The 18,645-nt window shown below is 45.7% G+C and overlaps 1 protein-coding gene across 3 annotated transcripts; it reads left to right on the top strand.

The window, feature by feature from the left end:
* The first annotated feature begins 211 nt into the window (after positions 1–211).
* On the top strand, positions 212–16,761 carry LOC135458835 (tyrosine-protein kinase ZAP-70). 3 transcript variants are annotated; one of them, XM_064734235.1, is made up of 14 exons: positions 212–361; positions 753–1,004; positions 4,167–4,327; positions 5,001–5,139; positions 7,493–7,589; positions 7,636–7,666; positions 8,234–8,249; positions 9,585–9,633; positions 10,748–10,928; positions 12,123–12,329; positions 13,560–13,752; positions 14,731–14,871; positions 15,272–15,384; positions 16,193–16,761. In XM_064734235.1, the coding sequence occupies exons 1-14, from the start codon at positions 212–214 to the stop codon at positions 16,314–16,316; spliced, it is 1,854 nt and encodes a 617-aa protein (XP_064590305.1). In that variant the 3' UTR covers positions 16,317–16,761. The 3 variants fall into 3 exon arrangements, with proteins under 3 accessions (XP_064590305.1, XP_064590304.1, XP_064590306.1); XM_064734234.1 differs by lacking the exons at positions 7,636–7,666; positions 8,234–8,249 and adding an exon at positions 8,004–8,044 and having other exon boundaries at positions 7,493–7,571; XM_064734236.1 differs by lacking the exon at positions 8,234–8,249 and having other exon boundaries at positions 7,493–7,643; positions 9,610–9,633; positions 10,754–10,928.
* The last annotated feature ends 1,884 nt before the right edge of the window (positions 16,762–18,645 follow it).

Raw genomic sequence — 18,645 nt, 5'->3', positions numbered from 1 at the left:
CTCAAAGCTTGCTTTCATTTCAATCTCGCTTATACTTTCTATATTCTCAAAATCTTTTGCCAGGCAATCATATTGATAAGCCTTTCCTGTTTCATCTTCCCCAACATTTGGTTATAACTTGAAGGCTTTTCCCTGCAGGGGAGCGCCATCACCTTCCTCCCTGTTGGCCCACCAGCCTCCACAGCGCGTGATCCATCGAGCGGAGGGGGAGATGCCGGACGCCGCCGCCCACCTGCCCTTCTACTACGGCAGCATCGCGCGCTCGGAGGCCGAGGAGCACCTGAAGCTGGGCGGGATGGCGGACGGGCTGTTCCTGCTGCGGCAGTGCCTGCGCAGCCTGGGCGGCTACGTGCTCTCCATGGTGCGTGTGACGGTGTTCACAGGGGTTCTTGGATGGGGGAAGAGACGAGGATCTGACTCCATGTTTCAGAAGGCTTGATTTATTATTTTATGATATGTATTGCATTAAAGCTATACTAAAAGAATAGAAGAAAGGATTTCATCAGAAGGCTAGCTACGAATGGAATAGGAAAGAATGATAACAAAGGTTTGTGGCTCAGCTCTTTGTCCGAGCCAGCTGGGCTGTGATTGGCCATTAATTACAAACATCCAACATGAGCCAATCACAGATGCACCTGTTGCATCCACAGCAGCAGATGATCAATGTTTACATTTTGTTCCTGAGGCCTCTCAGCTTCTCAGGGGGGAAAAATCCTAAGGAAAGGATTTTCCATAAAAGATGTCTGTGACAGGTGTGCGACCTGCAGTTCTACCACTACCCCATCGAGCGCCAGCTCAACGGCACCTACGCCATCCTGGGGGGCAAGGCGCACTGCGGCCCCGAGGAGCTCTGCGAGTTCTACTCCAAGGACGCCGACGGGCTCTGCTGCCCCCTGCGCAAGCCCTGCAACCGCCCCAGCGGCGTGGAGCCCCAGCCCGGCGTCTTCGACAGCATGAGGGACAACATGGTGCGGGAATACGTGCGGCAGACCTGGAAACTGGAGGTACTGGGGCTTTCAAAGTGTGGGGTAGTGTGGATTCTTTTTTTTTTTTTGCTTTGTCTTTTTTTTGCTTCTCTTATTTTTTGCCAGGGTCAGGATTAATTACGGCGTTTCAGGTTGGCTCTCAGATGTTTATCAGTTCTTATCTCTGTTACAGTCCCACAAACCCTGAGTTCTACAGCCCTTCACTCTAACAAGCTAAAAAATGGAGCCCCATCTCTCTCTCTACATGGCCTTTTAAGGATAAACTGTCCAATTAAGAAATTACACCTAAATTATTTTTACTTTTAACCCAATAACCCACCACCCATGGCTCACAATGTGGACTTTTTATCCAATACACAAAACCACCCAAACCCATGTAGAAGGTGGTGAAGAAGGTGAAGAAGAAGGACTAGCCTCTACCCTAAAACCTCCATCTTGCTTTATATATATTACTATATTCTAAAGCCTTAAACCCTAAGTTTTCCACCCTGTGACATCACACACTTCTATTCAAACTCCACACCCACAATCCCAGTTCTGTCATTCCATTTTGGAAGCTTCTCCACAGCCTTGGGTCAATGCAGTGTTCTCTGCGGGGTCAGTGCCTGGCAGCACAGAAAGTCTGAAATTCTCAGCAGACAGGGTTCTAACAGGGTGGGAAGCTGGGATCCCTTTGGAGCTGTTGTGTCCCATTTGCAGCACAGCAGAGTAAGGTTCCTCTCCTTGGAGGGTGCTGGCACTGTGAGGGGTCTGAATCCTGCTCTTCCTCGGTTTCTTCTCCACACACTGGTCTAAAAATCTTCCCAAGCCTTCAGATCCATCCTTGGAACAGCTGGAGCTCACTTTGCAGGCCTTCTCCTCTGCATCCCATGGGATGCTCCCTGCCTTAGACCAGAGCTCTGATCCAAAAAGCCAACAACCCATCCCAAAAGCCAACAACCCATCCCAAACCCCAACAAACCTGTCCCAAACCCCAAGAAGCCCATCCCAAATCTAAAGAAACCACTCCAAAACCCCAACAAACCCATCCCAGAACTAAACCAACTCATCCCAAGACCCAATGACTCATCCCTGAACTAAACAAACCCATCCCAAACCCCAACAAACCATCCGAGAACCAAACAAACCCATCCCAAACCCCAACCACAGAGCTCCAGAGGCACATAAAGACATGACCTCCATGCCATGGATGTGTCCCTGGCACTGCTGGCAGCAGATTCTCCATCCCAATCCTGGATTGGCTCGGTTGGTCAGGGCACAGTGCTAATAATGCCAAGGCTTTGGGTTCCATCCCCATATGAGGCCATTTACTTAATAACTGTACTTGATGATCCTTGTGGTTGCCTTCCAACTCAGAATATTCTGTGATTTCTGGGAACATCTTTCCATATGTGAGGTGCCCATGCCTCCAAACATTGTGCTGAAGATGAAATGAAAGCAGGCTTAGACTTTTGCTCTGGTCATTTTCACTCTTTGGAGTGGAATTTTTGCATCTCTGGAGGGTTTTTTTTACCAGTGAAGGTTTTACCCATGCGATCAAGAAAGGGGTGCTGGATCAGGTCTGTGAATTATTTATATTTAAAAATAGCCACAAACAGGTTCCTGCATTTTATTGCAGACTGGAATATTTACAATATAAAAAAATCATATAAATCAAAATATATAAATCAAAACTCAAAATGGTCCCACTGGCAGCCATGGACCTCATTTCTTTCTGCCTGCTGCTACCTTGGCTCCTCAGATATTTCCAGGGGTCATTTTGTTGTTTCTTTGGCAGGGGCTGCCCAGGGAGGTTTGGAGTCCCCATCCCTGGAGGTATCCAAGGAAGGCCTGGAGGTGGCACTCAGTGCTCTGAGCTGGGGACAAACTGGGGATGGGGCACAGCTTGGCCTTGATGACCCTGGAGGTCTTATCCAACCTAAATCATTCTGGGATTTTATTTTTTCTGACTTTTAAGTCCTTGGAGAAATATGGCTCAGGCAGTGCCCTTATGGAGTCTTTCTACAGAAGCTTCCTGAATTTGGCCTATTTACACCAAATGTGTTTGACAGAATGAGGTATTTTATAGGGTGAACAAGGTGTTCTGTAGGGTTTCTACAGCCGAATGAGGTGTTCTGTGCTAAAATGAGGTATTTTGTAGCAGAATTCTCTCCCAGAACAGGGGATTCTGTAGGGTTTCCCCCAGAGCAGATCTGTGGCCACCTGCAGAAAGCACAAAGGACATCGCCACCTCCTGGCAAAGGGACAGGAACGGTTTGACACTGGCGGGGAAAGGAGCTCAGGGTCCTTCCCTGTGATTGCCAGACTGCACCGACCCTGCCAAGTCCTGGTGCTTGTGGGTGGTGGGCAGGGGCACCAGAAAGGTTGTGCTGTCAAGAAAATCATGGAAAGATGGAATATCCTGAGCTGGAAGAGACCTAAAAGATCATCCAGTGCAGCCCCTGTTCCTGCACAGCCACCCCAAACCCCACCCTGAGCAGCCCTGAGGGCTCTGTCAGTGAGGGGCTGGGAACACAAACCCTGTGAGGAACAGCTGAGGGAGCTGGGGGTGCTCAGCCTGGAGAAAAGGAGACTCAGGGGTGCCCCCATCGCTCTCTGCAGCTCCTGAAAGGGGCCTGTGCTCAGCTGGGCTGGGCTCTGTCTGCAGCAGCACTGACACAACCAGAGCACACAGCCTCAAGCTGTGACAAGGGAAATTTAGATTGGATATCAGGAAAAATTTTTTAGAGAAAGAGTGATAAAGTTCTGGAATGACTGCCTGGGGATGTGATGGAGTCACCACCCTGGGTGTGTTTAACAAAGCCTGGATGTGGCACTGGGTGCCAGGGTTCAGCTGAGGTGTTGGGGCTGGGTTGGACTCGATGATCTTGGAGGTCTCTTCCAACCCAGTGATTCTGAAATTCTGTGAATTCTGTGAGTCTGTGTCCAAATGCTCCTGGAGCTCTGGCAGCCTTGGGACCATTGCCTGGGGATCCTGGGCAGTGCCCAGCAGCCTCGGGGGGAAGAACCTTGCCCTGAGCAGGAATTCTGCTCTGCAGCAGAAAATAATTCAGCGGCTGTTGGGTCTCAGTTGATCACGAGGCTCCAAGTTTCCTGTGTCATGTGCCCCCAGTGAGCTGTGCTGAAGCCATCAGCAGAGCAGCAGGATGGCAGGAGGTCTCTTTTCCTGCTCTTTTCCAGGGGGATGCCCTGGAACAGGCCATCATCAGCCAGGCTCCCCAGGTGGAGAAGCTGGTGGCCACCACAGCCCACGAGAGGATGCCCTGGTACCACGGCAACATCAGCAGGGAGGAGGCGGAACGGAGGCTCTACTCAGGGGCACAGCCTGATGGGAAATTCCTGTGAGTATCCAATGCTGGCATCCCTGGATTTCTGACCATTTCCCACCTCCACTGCCCTTAAAAATAGCCCCAGACAGCCTCTTGCATTTTATTTTGTACTGGAATATATATAATTTTATACATTATATACATTATGCATTTTATTTTATACATTATATGTATAATTTTATAATATATAATAGTATATGACTTTATAACATAGAATAGAATAGAATAGAATATATCTATTTTATAAAAATATAATTGATAATAAATAATATATAATATATTATTTTAAATACAGGATATAGTATTTTATAGAGAATAATATAATATATATTATATATTATATAATAATATTAAATAAATAGATAATGTATAATACATAAAATACAACATATACATATATATATATATAGTTATATATAGTATATGTATTATATAATATTATATATAATATATAAAAATATAATATTATATATAATATATAAAAATATAATATTATATATAATATATAAAAATATAATATATATATTATATATTATATATTATATATATAATACATAGAATTTTATGCAGGGATGCAGGGAAGCCTCTCCACATATCGTGCCCACTAACCACTGGCACTGACAATCCTCAGAGTAGAACCAAGAGCTGCCTTTAATAATTTATGAATCATTTTGCTCCCTGCCAGGCTGAGAGAAAAGAAGGAGAACCGTGCCTACGCCCTGTCCCTCGTCTATGGCAAGACCGTGTATCACTACCGGGTGGACCACGATAAATCTGGGAAATATTCCATTCCTGAGGGCACCAAATTCGACACACTCTGGCAGGTAGCAAGAAATTGAGGCGCTTTTTCCTTGCTTTGAAGCATAACCAAGTCCCTCAAAATCTTCAGGATAAATAAACCCCTCTAATGCCATTTTTTTTAGTGTCAACAAATCAGGAATTATTTTATTCCTGGCCAGGGGTTGTGTGCATGGCTGACAAAATTCTGGCCTCCACACAGACCCTGATCCAAAATGTTATTACTTGATTAGACATTTATATTTATATTAAATGATATAAAATATAAATATTTATTGATAGGAATATAATATATTTATATATTTATATTTATATTTATATTTATATTTATATTTATATTTATATTTATATTTATATTTATATTTATATTTATATTTATATTTATATTATAGAAAATATATATTTATGTATTTATGTATTTATGTATTTATATTTAAATTTATTTATATTATAGAAAATATATTTATATATTTTAATTTTTATACTTATTTATACAGAAAAATAAAGGAATGTTCATTGCTTCTAAATGACATCATAACACCACGTTTGTGGTTTGATCCCCACCACTTAATAATCATCAGCACTGATCTTCAGGGGTCCCTTCCAACTCAGAATATTCCATGATTCTCTGCTAATTCTCTTATATGAATTAGTATTCTATCCTCTATTGGTTATTAATTTTTCTTTTCCTGCTAATTGGATCATATTTTTAATCTTTTTAAGACTAAAAAAAAATTTTTCTCTTCTTTTCCTTAGCAGGGACTCTCCAATGCTTAAACTGAATCTTTTTTAGTCTCTTTTTCTTCTGGTTTCTCCAAAGTCTCCTTGTGGTCCATAAATTCTGCTTTCCAGATGTCCAACCTCAATCCATCTTCCTCTCCCTGGCTTTGTTCACTGGGTTGTATCAGAGTTAGTTTATCAAAACTTAAAATTCCAGTAATTTTCCCCAGCTGTGCTCCTGCAAAAGTAGCTCATGACAACATTGTTCCATGCTGGCTGGGAGTAACTGAAGAGTAACACAATATTTATAATTAATACCTATATTAGTTGGGATTAATTAATTAAAACAAGTCATTTAAGAGTTAAACCATTAACTGAAATTATGCAGGGAGTGGATGCCAGAGCTTCCTCCTGGCTAGGGCTGTCTGAGGGACAACAACCCCATTTTGCTGAATTTTCTGAATTCCCAGGGTTGTTTTAATTCAGAATTGTATTGAAAACAAAGATTTTGGGGTGTTTTTATGGTGACAGAGCCATGCCACGCTCCCAGTTTCAGCTGAAATCTGAGCCAGGCAGGAGGGGAAGGGAAAGCCTGGTGTCCCTGGGCTGGGCTGGATGTCCCCAGGGTGGGTGATGTCCCCTCTGTGCTGGATCCAGTGGTGCCACCATCAAAAACTGCCTCGGATCCATGGAACAAACCCTGCAGTTCCTCTGGGGGAAAGGATCTGCTTTCTGTCAGGGTTTATCCCACACATCAGGGCCTAAACCCCTTCCTGGCTGGCACAACAATGCCACTGCTCAGACTGCAGATTTTGTCTTTCTTTGGGCCTTATTGAATTTCCCAAGTTCTTCCCAGCTCTGGCAGATACCCAGGGATGCAATCACCCCCTGGGACATCCCTAAGTGCACACAGAGAAGACAGAAACAGTCTGGTGCCTGCCTGCCATAAATCTGAGAGGATTCAATGTCCTAAGCCACAAAAGCAAATAATAGTAATAATAGTAATAATAGTAATAATAGTAATAGTAATAATAGTAATAATAGTAATAATAGTAATAGTAATAGTACTACTAATAATAATAACAACAATAACAATAATAATAATAATAACTATTATTATTATTACTGATATACAATATAATATATAATGTATAATATAGATAATAATATATATAATTAAATATATTGTCAATATAAAATTAAATATATACTATATAATAATATAGTATTGTATTATATTATTATTTAATAAGATAATATAATGATGATATATTTATATTATATATAATAATATATAAAATGCACAATATAAGGATATAATCTATTTAATATGTAATATATATAATTAAATTATATTAAATTCTATATAATTCTATTAATAATATTAAATTATATTAATATTATAATATATAAGTAAATATAATATACAATGTATAAATATATACTTATATATTACATTAATATATACTATATACAAATTAGTATATATTATATATAATCTATGACATATTATATATGTATATTATATATTATATATTATATATTATATATTATATATTATATTTTATATATTATATATTATATATTATATATTATATATTATATATTGATTTTTTTTCTCCTCACAATAATCTCTTTTTCCTCTCATCCCTTTCCCAGTTGGTGGAGTACTTAAAACTCAAACCAGACGGGCTGATTTTCTACCTGAGGGAAGCCTGCCCCAACCCCAACATGCCAGGTGAGCTGAGACCTCCCAGTGCCACCCCTGGCCTTGGTCTGCCACCAACTGATGCCAGTTGGAGCAATGCCAGCCCAAATTTCCCTTCCTTCCAGGTGCCACTTTGGGTCCATGTGTCACAAATGTCACTGGAGACCCTGCCCTGTCCTGGGACACACCTCAGCCAGTCTCTGTACCCATGGGGTGCTCCAGTGGTGCCACTTTCACTGACAAAATTTGGGAATAACAGCCACATCCAGAACCATTTCCACACCTTTTTAGGCTAAAGCTGGGGAAATTTTCCTTTGGGGGTTGGAGGAGATGGGATCAGACCCACAGGGTCTTTCAAGGACCAATGCTTTGGCCCTGCTTGTGGCAAACTCCTGATAACAAACTCCTAATAACAAATTCCTGATAAATTCATGACAACAAACCCTCTCTCTTGTTTTGCAGCCTCGGCAGCACCAGTTCCACCCACCCACCCCTCCGTGAGCGTGAGTTTGAGGGAGCCTTTGTCTCATTGGGAGCTCAGTGGTTTTAATATTGCTGCACTTCAAGCTTGGCTGATCAAACCCTGCTCTTCAAACCCCGCTTTTGTCTGAAAGCTCAGCAACTGTGCTGGACTTTATTAAGCCCAGCTGGGATGTTGTTCCCTTTCCAGCTTGGATGGGGGTGGGGAATAGCTGGGCACAGCCCTTGGTGGAGCTGAGAAGGGTTTCCATTCATCCAGAGCTCATTGCCACATGTGGGGCTGTCCTTGGGGACCCCTCCATCGCTGGGATTCTGGGAATGCTCAGCCCTGCTGCTCCCACTGGCCCCCAGCCAGGGCTTTGTGCTCGCCCTGCCCTGGGGAATGTCCCTGCTCAGTCCCTGAGTGCTGGGCTGGGCTGAAAGCAGCGAATTTGGGGAGCCCAGGGGGGCTGAGCACAGCCTGAGGGCTCAGCCATCACCTCACCCACAGTGGCTTCCAGAGTGATGGTTCTCCAGGTGTTGGGGAGTGCCCAAAGGAGGGACACGGAGCTGGGGAAGGGGCTGAGGGAAAAAGAAATTCAGCAGCAAATCCCAAAGCCCAACCTGGCTGTCCTGGATGTCCTGGAAATCAGCAGACATGCAGAGAACCAGACCAAGGTGCCCAAGTTGGACTCTCCTAAGTCAGGAGCATCCCTTGGGATGTGCACAGCAACTGTTCCAGGCATCACAGCAGATCTGGCTCATCTCAGAGCACTGCAGAAAGGGCCTGGGGGTCCTGGTCAGTGCAAGTTGGATCTGAGTCCCTGCTGGGTCCTGGCAGCCCCAAGGGCCACCCTGTGCTGGGGGCACCAGGCCCAGGGAGGGATTGTCCCACTCTGCTCTGCCCTGGGGCAGCCTCAGCTCCAGTGCTGGGGGCACTTTGGGCACCACGGGATCAGAAGGACCCAGAGCTGTTGGAGAGTGCCCAGAGGAGGGACACGGAGCTGGGGAAGGGCTGAGGAGCAGCTGAGGGCACTTGGCTGGTTCAGCTGCAGCCCAGGAGACTGAGGGGAGGCTCCTCGGGGGCTGCAGCTCCTCCCCAGGGCAGGCACAGGGGCAGGGGCTGAGCTCTGCTCTGGCACAGGGACAGGAGCCCAGCAAGGGCTGCAGCTGTGCCAGGCCTTGGCATGGAGCTCAGGGCAAGGTTCTGCCCCCCGAGGCTGCTGGGCACTGCCCAGGCTGCCCAGGGAATGGTGCCAAGGCTGCCAGAGCTGCAGGAGCTCCCAGGGGTGCTCAGGGTGGGGGTGTTGGGGTGGCTCTGCAGGGACAGGGGCTGCACTGATCATCCCTGAGGGTCCCTCCCAGCTCAAGAAATTGTGAGGCTAAGTGATGTCCCCTCTATTTATTTATACAGAAAAAATTTATTTATACTCAGCAATGTTGCCTCCAGACCACTCCAGTCTCACCTTTCAGAGGGATCACCAGCTGGGGCTGTGTTGGGGTGCACTTTCCCTGTCCCTTTCCCTTCCATGTGCAACTGAAGCAATTTCTCCTTTATCCACTTTCTCCTCATTTCTTTTCCAGAGGAACCTGGGCCCTCTCAATGCAGACGGATACACCCCAGACCCTGTTGGTGAGCACATCCAGCGCCCTTTCCTCCTCTTAGGGGACAGGAATGGGAATGTCCCAGGAGCCCAGGGGTCCCCTGGAGCCCTGCTACAAAGCCCCTTTCTTACAAAAGCACCCAGGAGCACCCCAGACATTTCAGGGCCCTGCACCCATACTGGGCTCCCAGGAAATAAAGCCTTACCCCATTCTTTGCCTTAGCCACAAGTGAAGCCCTGTCGTAGCCCCGTTTTTCACTGAAATTGGCATTTTTTCACTAAAATTTACTTTTTTCACTAAAATTAACATTTTTCAGTGGATTCGGCTGAATTTCAGTGGGGTAAAGGGCAGATATGTGGAGTGGGAATGCTCAGACCCCTGTCCTCATCCCATCTCTTGCAGTACACTAGGACTGTATTGATGCAGGATGACACCCAGCTAGAGGAATAATGTGCAATGACGCCAAGATTCAGAAGGCTGAACAATTGCTATATTATGTTATATTATATTATATTATATTATATTATATTATATTATATTATATTATATTATATTATATTATATTATATTATATTATATTATATTATATTATATTATATTATATTATATTATATTATATTATATTATATATATTATATCATATCATATCATATCATATCATATTATATCGTATCGTACTACCTACTATACTAATACTATACTAAACTATATTACTAAATAAAAACCCATGACCCTTACCAGACAACTTTGACCTAACTGGTCAATCAATCCAAACCATCACCAGAGTCCAATTAACAAATTACTCTGGGTAAACAATCTCCATAACACAATCCACATGTGCCAAACAACAGGAGCGGCAAATAGAGATAAGAATTGTTTTCTCTCTTCTTTCTCTGAGCTTTCTCACTGCCTTCCCCAGGAGAAGTCCTGGGAAGGTTCTGCCTGCTGCTCTCTGTGAAGAGAAGGACTGGGAGGGGTCCTGGGTTGTGAAAGGGAGGGAGATGCCCAGGAGGGACCAGAAATGCTCTAGGTGGAGGTGAATTGGCCAAAAGAGCAGAGAAACCCTTCCCAATCCATGAGGGACAGCAGGATGGAGAAATGGGGAAAGGGCAGGTTTATAACCAAGTGCTCCTCTTGGGAAGGGGCAGGAAAATCCCGGCTGCTGCCCATGGACACCAGTGTCTACGAGAGCCCCTACAGCGACCCCGAGGAGCTGAAGGACAAGAAGCTGTTCCTGAAGAGGGACCACCTGATGATTGATGAGGTGGAGCTGGGCGCAGGAAACTTTGGCTGCGTCAAGAAGGGAGTTTACAAAATGAGGAAGTGAGTGAGGGTGCTGGGGAAAGGGGAGGAGAGGGACCTGGCTGGGTTTGAGGTGTCCACAGCTGTCCTGTTGGTCACTAGATGGGCCCCAAAGTGACAATGGAGGGGATTAGAAATTATATGGAAGGTTGGGGGTGATGGATCTGATGGTTGAGGCACCAGCACTGGAAGTGTTCAGAAGATGAGGAGGTTTTGTGGTGGGGTTTAGTGGGGATGGTGGTGTTCAGCCAGGGGTTGGACTTGATGGTCTTGCAGGTCTTTTCCAATGCCAGATATCCCAGGATATTATGATATGATGCTATAATTCCATTGCTTCCCATGGATTTTCACTGACAGCTGCAGTGCCCTGGGTGTGTAATTTCCACATTCCCAGGCACACAGCTGCCACTTCCAAAGGGACTTGCTGGGCTCAGAGGAACAACTCCACATTCCTGAGGCCACCTCTGTCTGTGTCAGGCCAAAGCAGTGACACTGAGGAGTTGTGCCACCCTTGGCTCTGTTGCTGGTTGTCTATGATGGTCTTTACCTACCTGTGCCTCAGTTTCCTCCTGGAAAAATGGCACTGATGACCCAGATCTCAGTGTGGGAGGGGAGGTGCCTCATCCCCAGATCAAGGATGGCAACTTCTGGCTACACCCACAAAGGTGAGGTGACCTTTTCTATCCATCCTGGAACACCAGGATGGTGCAGGGCCCTGCCAGAACAGGCTGTTGAGAGATCAAACAGTGTCTCTGGAAAAGGGATTTCCATTGCTCGCTGTGACCCCTGATTCCAGCTGTGCTCAGCCCATCCCATGGTGTGGTGCTTGTGAGGTCCCCAGGATGAGGTGAGAGATGAGAAATCTGACTCTACGTTCTCAGAAGGCTGATTTATTATTATATTCCATTATATTCCATTATATTGTGTATTATATTACGCTATACTAAAATTACACTAAAGAAAAATAAGGATACAGACAAAAGGCTTGACAAGAATGATAATGAAAAACTCTTGACTGACTCCTCAGAGTCCGACACAGCTGATGGTGATTGGTCATTAAGTAAAAACAATTCACATGTTTGGCTAAACAGTCTCCAGACCACATTCCAGAGCAGCAAACACAGGAGAAGCTGAGCCTTCTCATCTTCCCAGGAGAAGAAATCCTGGCAAAGGGATTTTTTAGACAATACAACACCATGGCTGTTCCCCATGCAGGAAGCAGATTGACGTGGCCATCAAGGTGCTGAAGAGCAACAACGAGAAGACGGTGAAGGATGAGATGATGAAGGAAGCTCAGATCATGCACCAGCTTGACAACCCCTACATTGTGAGAATGATCGGGGTGTGCGAGGCAGAGTCGCTGATGCTGGTGATGGAGATGGCTTCTGGAGGGCCCCTCAACAGGTTCTTGGCTTCCAAGAAGTGAGTGTTGGATAAAACGTGGCTGATTTTCTGTGTTTCTTCTCAAAATCTACTTCAGAAGCCCACCCTTGTGTCACTGTTGAGTCAGATCAGAAGGCAAAATGGCAAAAAGCCTCATTTATTTAATCCTCTCTTCTTTTATAGCTTAGTTCACTGCAGTTGGACCTGATTGGTCATTTAATCAACACATTTCACATGACTGGCTAATTAACAAGATGCCTATTTATAAGCAATCTTATGAGAAAACCAGAAAAACAGATTATTAGAAAAACACCACCTGCAGGTTATTTTTAATACTCGGCTATCATTGTTTATCTCCAGTTCCCTAAAGCTTCCCAGGCTGATTCTGGGAAAACTTACTGTTTTGGTTTGGAAAGCCAGGTGTCTGCTAAGGAAGGCAGGAGCCTTCCCTGAAATAGAAAATGTAAAACACCCCACCTCCCCCACCTTTCCAAATTGCTATAAATTTTAAATTAAGGGGCTGTCAGGCAAAAATATGGGAGCAGGAAATAACGGTTCTTTAACAGGGAAGAAAATAAAAAGATAAAATAAACAGTGCAGTAAACTGAAACAACACTGACAGAGTCAGAACCCAACCTGACACCCTGTGGGTCAGGGTGTTGGCAGCAGTCCCATTGGAATTGTGGCTCAGCCCTCCTGCAGTGTCAGGGGTGGTTCTGCTGGAGCAGGATCCTGTAGGAAGGTGCAGTCTCTTCCTCTGAAAATCCAGTGGCAGAGGCAGCTGCAGTTCCTCTGGGGAATCCAGTGCAGAAGCTGTGCTGGTGTTCCAGAATCTCCAGATTATATCCAGGCAGGAATGCTTGGCTCCTCCCTCTGGGCTCACATCTCCCAATGGGATGCTGTAGTTCTTATCAGCCATGCAGGGACATTCAATAGCTGTTATCAGCAGATGTCTCCCCAGTTGTAGAAGAGATAAGGAAAACTGCCCACTGAACAGAAGACAATGCCATACAGATGGTAAATAGAATACAATTTGATTGAGATCCAGGACATTTATCTTGCTTTCTCTCTCTCTAACCAGGCTGTCCCATCCACACCCTTGTAGGTGCAGGAAAGCTGAAAAGAGCAGAAATAAATCTTTCATGAGAGGCCCAAGGGCTGATAATTCTGGAGCAAAAATCTCCATGCTCATTCTCCCTTGCAGCTGGAAAAGCCAGAAGGGACCACAGCAGGTCCTTTATGACTGAGATCTCCTTTCACCCTCCCCAGGGACGAGATTACAACGAGCAACATCGTGGAGCTGATGCACCAGGTGTCCATGGGGATGAAATACCTGGAGGAGAAGAACTTTGTCCACAGGGACTTGGCAGCCAGGAACGTCCTGCTGGTCAACCAGCACTATGCCAAGATCAGTGACTTTGGGCTCTCCAAGGCTCTGGGAGCTGATGACAGCTACTACAAGGTGGGTGTGAGCAAGCAAAGGGTCTGGAGCAGGAACCCTCCTGGTTGGGAGGATGAGACCCCCAGAGACTTGAGGAGGATCTGGGCTTTTCACCGACCCCTCTGCACATCAGGCTGTGTTTCACTGGTGTGACATCAAAAGGGGCTTTGCAGAGCTCTGGTGACAAGGAGGATGCAGAGGCAGCCAGGGGGATGAGAGGAGCCAGAGAGTAGAGAAGGTGATGAAGAGTGAGCCAGGGCTGATCTTCCCAGCAGTGCTCAACTAAAGGACAGACCCCACCTGGAATTCTGTGTCCAGCTCTGGGGCCACCAGCACAAGAAAGATGAGGACCAGTTGGAATGAGTCCAGACAAGGTCACTGAATTGGTCACAGGGCTGGAGCCCCACTGCTCTGGAGCCAGGCTGGGACAGCTGGGGTGCTCATCTGGACAAGAGAAGGCTCCAGGGACACCTCAGAGCCCTTTTGGGGCCTGCAGGGGCTCCAGGAGAGCTGCAGAGGGACTGGGGACAAGGCCTGCAGGGACAGGACACAGGGAATGGCTCCCACTGCCACAGGGCAGGGCTGGGTGGGAGATTGGGCATCAGGAATTGTGGAATCCATGCCTGGAATGGATTTCCCAGAGCAGCTGGGGCTGCCCCTGGATCCCTGGCAGTGCCCAAGGCCAGGGCTTGGAGCAGCCTGGGACAGTGGGAGGTGTCCCTGCCATGGCTCTGGATGGGCTTTAGGGCCCCTCCAACCCAAACCATTCCATGATTCCATGGTTTAACTAAGCCCTGGGAGCGGGTGGCAGGAGGAGGGTGGCACTGTGGGCATTCAGCACCTGCACAACAGGACAGCAGGGCCTGGACTGGGCTTTGGAGCTCCCATTTCAGGTGATTTTTTTCAGCCATGTGAGATTTGACACAAACACCCAGCAGAATCCAGGTGCAACCCCCAAGCAATCTCAGGCTGCAAATGTCCCTCCTTGCTCTGCTGCAGGCCAGGACAGCAGGGAAGTGGCCCTTGAAGTGGTACGCCCCCGAGTGCATCCTCTTCCACAAGTTCTCCAGCAAGAGCGACGTCTGGAGCTACGGTGTGACCATGTGGGAGGCCTTCAGCTTCGGGCAGAAACCCTACAAGGTGAGGCAGGAACCCTGCAAGGTATGGGAGAAACCCTACAAGGTGAGGCAGATAACCTAAAAGGTGGGGCAGGGGACCTACAAGGTGGAGGAGAAACCCACAAGGTGAGGCAGGAACCCTACAAGTTGAGGTGGAAACCCCACAAGTTGGGGCAGAACCCTACAAGATGAGGCAGAGCTGGCTCTGTCACCCATGGGTGTCACAGCCCCACTCCACTTTAGGAAAGGCACAAATGAGGGTGGATCCTGCAGCTTTGTGCTTGTTTTAAGAGAGAAGAAATAGAAAACAAATGGAGTTAATTTGGGTTTGAATCAAAGCAGAGTTTTTTGATCCTCCTTCTCTTTGATCCTTCTGCTCACTTGGGAGACATTAATCCCTTTTCTCCTTGCTCTCATCCCAGAAAATGAAGGGCCCTGAGGTGATCAGCTTCATAGAGCAGGGCAAGCGCATGGACTGTCCCCAGGAGTGCCCAGCAGAGATGTACTCCCTGATGCAGCAGTGCTGGACATACAGGTGAGCATTTCACCATGGTGCCAGCTCTACCAGAGCCACCAAATCCCAGAATGGGATTGGAAAGGATCTTAAAGTCCAACCAGTCCAATTCCCTTCCATGGGCAGGGACACCTTCACCACACTATTTGCATGCTGACAACACAAAGAAATGGTGTCTCCTGCCTTTGTCTGTGATGATTCCTCAGCCCAAAATGAATTTTTTATTATCAGACCTCTCCATTTGCCTGTGCCAATCCTGGAAGATCCCAAGGTGTTGCAGACATCTTTTATAGAAAATCCTTTTCTTAGGATGTTTCCTCCTGAGAAGCTGAGAGGCCTCAGGAACAAAATGTAAACATTGATTATCTGCTGCTGTGGAATGCAACAGGTGCATCTGTGATTGGTCTCATAGAGTTGTTTCTAATTAATGGCCAATCACAGTCAGCTGGCTCGGACTCTCTGTCCGAGCCAGAAGCTTTTGTTATCATTCTTTCTTATTCTATTCTTAGCCAGCCTTCTGATGAAAATCCTTTTTTCTATTCTTTTAGTATAGTTTTAATGTAATGTATATCATAAAATAATAAATCAAGCCTTCTGAAACACAGAGTCAGATCCTCATCTCCTCCCTCATCCTCAGACCCCTGTGAGCACCATCACACCCAAGGCTCTGTGACTTTGTCCCTCTGTGTCCCTGAGAGGTCTCAGCTGCCTCCTGAGCCCTGGCTGCTGCTCTCTCCCAGGGTCTCTGTGTCCTCTCAGTGCATCAGGCCACTTTTGTCCTCTGATGATTTTATTTGTTCCTCTCTGATGACTTTTTTTGCCCTTGCAGATGGGAAGAACGTCCAGGCTTTGTGGCTGTGGAGAACACCATCCGCTCCTACTACTACAGCATTGCTGCCAAGCCCGAAAATGGGCCAGACCCCGGGGACAGGGCCAAAGCAGCTCTGCCCTGAGACTCCTCCTCTGCTCCTCCACCTGCCCTGAATGGACCTGGAAAGGCTCTTTGTGAAGTTTTGCTTTAATCTCTCAAACGCTCCTCAGCAGCTGCGGAACTGAGGATGAGGAGGGACGGACAGGGACACACAGCTGTGCCCCCCAGCTCCTCCAGCCTGACCCAGCAGCACAGACTGTCAAAGCTCCTTCCCACCCAATTCCAAAGCTGTCCCAGGACCCCAGAGCTTTGTGCCTCCCAGGCTCGCTGAGGATGAACTGTGTTGGCTTCAGAAAATCTGGATTTTTCCAGATTCTTTAACAAACAATGCTTTCCCAGGAAACCACTGTGAAAAATGCCAATCACTTGTTTTTAAAATTTTAAAAAAGTTTAATAGTAATAAAATGGTTATAAAAATAGTAATACAATTAGAGTAATAATCATTTGGACAGTTTGAATTAGGACAATATGAGACAACAAATACAAAGAGTTACGGATGTCCGGGTACCTTTTTCTGGGCAGCATCAGCCTGAAAAAGGACACCCGGTAACAAAGGATTAACCCTTAAAAACAACAGCCTGTTGCATATTCATACACCTCATACATGATGCTTAAATTCCATTCAAACACAGGATTCTCTCTGGTCATCATCAACTTCTTCCTCCTTATCCCAACAGCGCCTTCGAGGTGGGAAGAAGTTCGTGTCTTCTGATAATGGAGCAATAAATTCTTTTTCTCAGAAAGATTCAGGAGTCCTGTAGCTGCTATCTTGCTGTGAGTCCTTTCTTTAAAAAAGTATCCTACATAGCATCGTTTCTATTTTAACAATTTTTATAACCTAAAACTATATTTAACACAGTACTTAAGAGAATTAATACAGCATTACCTTCTAACATAACACATAGAATATTCATTTGAATATTTGCGAAAAGCCAATCATAAAACACATGCATTTTTTACACCTCCAAGTGCACATTTCTGGTGGGGCTTGTGGGGTGGGACACAGCACAAGGAACCACCTGTGCTCCATTTCCCCTTGGATTAGGGCAAGGAGCAGCTGGTTTGCAGCTGGGATGGGGAGGAAGGAGCAGTGGGACAGAGCTGGTTTTTACCCCTGCACCCCTGGCCATCCCAACCCATCTTATCACCCAGCCCTCCAAGGTGACTCCCAAACAATTCCAGGACCAATCCCTCATCTCCTGGATGGATCCCACCTGGCCCTTCTGTGCTGATGAAATGTTGTTTTTCAAGCTTAAAAACTGGTCACCCTATAAATAAACTATTCCATGTTCTGACATCCCATGGCTTGGATCATTGAACTTTGAGAAATGCTGGCAACTGCTTCAGCCTTGTTACCAAAAACCCCCCAAACCCATCAGGACAACAGAACCCTCCAATTCTGCATTTTTAGTGTTAGAAAACTGCTTTATTCTCAGCTCTGGGTGTGGATGGGGCTGACAAAATCCCAGCCTCCACACAGCCCCCGATCCAAAACCTCCTCACCTTTTTATACATTTTTAGCAAACAAAGCAGTGAATTTTCATTGCAGCATATCAAGGTTAGCTCAGCAAACTTTACAGTTTTAGTCGTTTTTCCAGGCTGTGTTCCCACAAAAGGAGCTTTGCTATATGCTGAGAGTAATTTAAGAACAACACATTGTCTATAATTAATGTATTGGTTATGATTAACTAACTAAAGCTTATTTTTAATAATTTTATCATTTCCAACAGGCTGACAAGAAAATAAATGTAATTTCACTCTGTTAAGCCAGGATTTCCCTCCTTGATGCTCTGGCAATTTTTGGGCTGGTTTTGCTGCAGAGCTGGAAGGTTTTTGGCATGTTTTCTTGCAAAAATAAAATAAAATAAAATTAAAATAAAATAAAATAAAATAAAATAAAATAAAATAAAATAAAATAAGCACAGGGGATTGCCCGTGATGGGGGCTGTGCTGCAGAGGACAGAGAGGCAGAGGAAGGAGGAGGTGGGAGCCCTGCGATGCTGCGAACACAAGAATTTATCTCTCACCATCTCCTGGTAGCTAAAGCCACAGAGCAGCTCCCCCCCAGCACCTTGTCCTGGGGATAAACAAACAGCCTCAGGCCAAGGTACAGCCAAAAGCCTCGGTGAGAGCGGATTTGGGCTGAAAACCAAGTTCTGGGGAGCATTTAGGTAATTAACCTTATCTACATCCGAATTAAACTCTGTCCCAGCAGTCACTGAGCCAAGTTTGGTAGAAAAAAAATCCTAAATTTCCTTGCTTAAACAGAGAGACCAACTCTTCAGGTGGCATTTTCTCTCTCAACCCCATCCCCTTGTCCTGAATGTTGAACTCTGGATATATTATCCCAC

This window comes from Zonotrichia leucophrys, chromosome 28, assembly GCF_028769735.1.
Source record: "Zonotrichia leucophrys gambelii isolate GWCS_2022_RI chromosome 28, RI_Zleu_2.0, whole genome shotgun sequence".
NCBI lineage: Eukaryota > Metazoa > Chordata > Aves > Passeriformes > Passerellidae > Zonotrichia > Zonotrichia leucophrys.
This window is presented reverse-complemented; position numbering and strand designations above follow the sequence as displayed.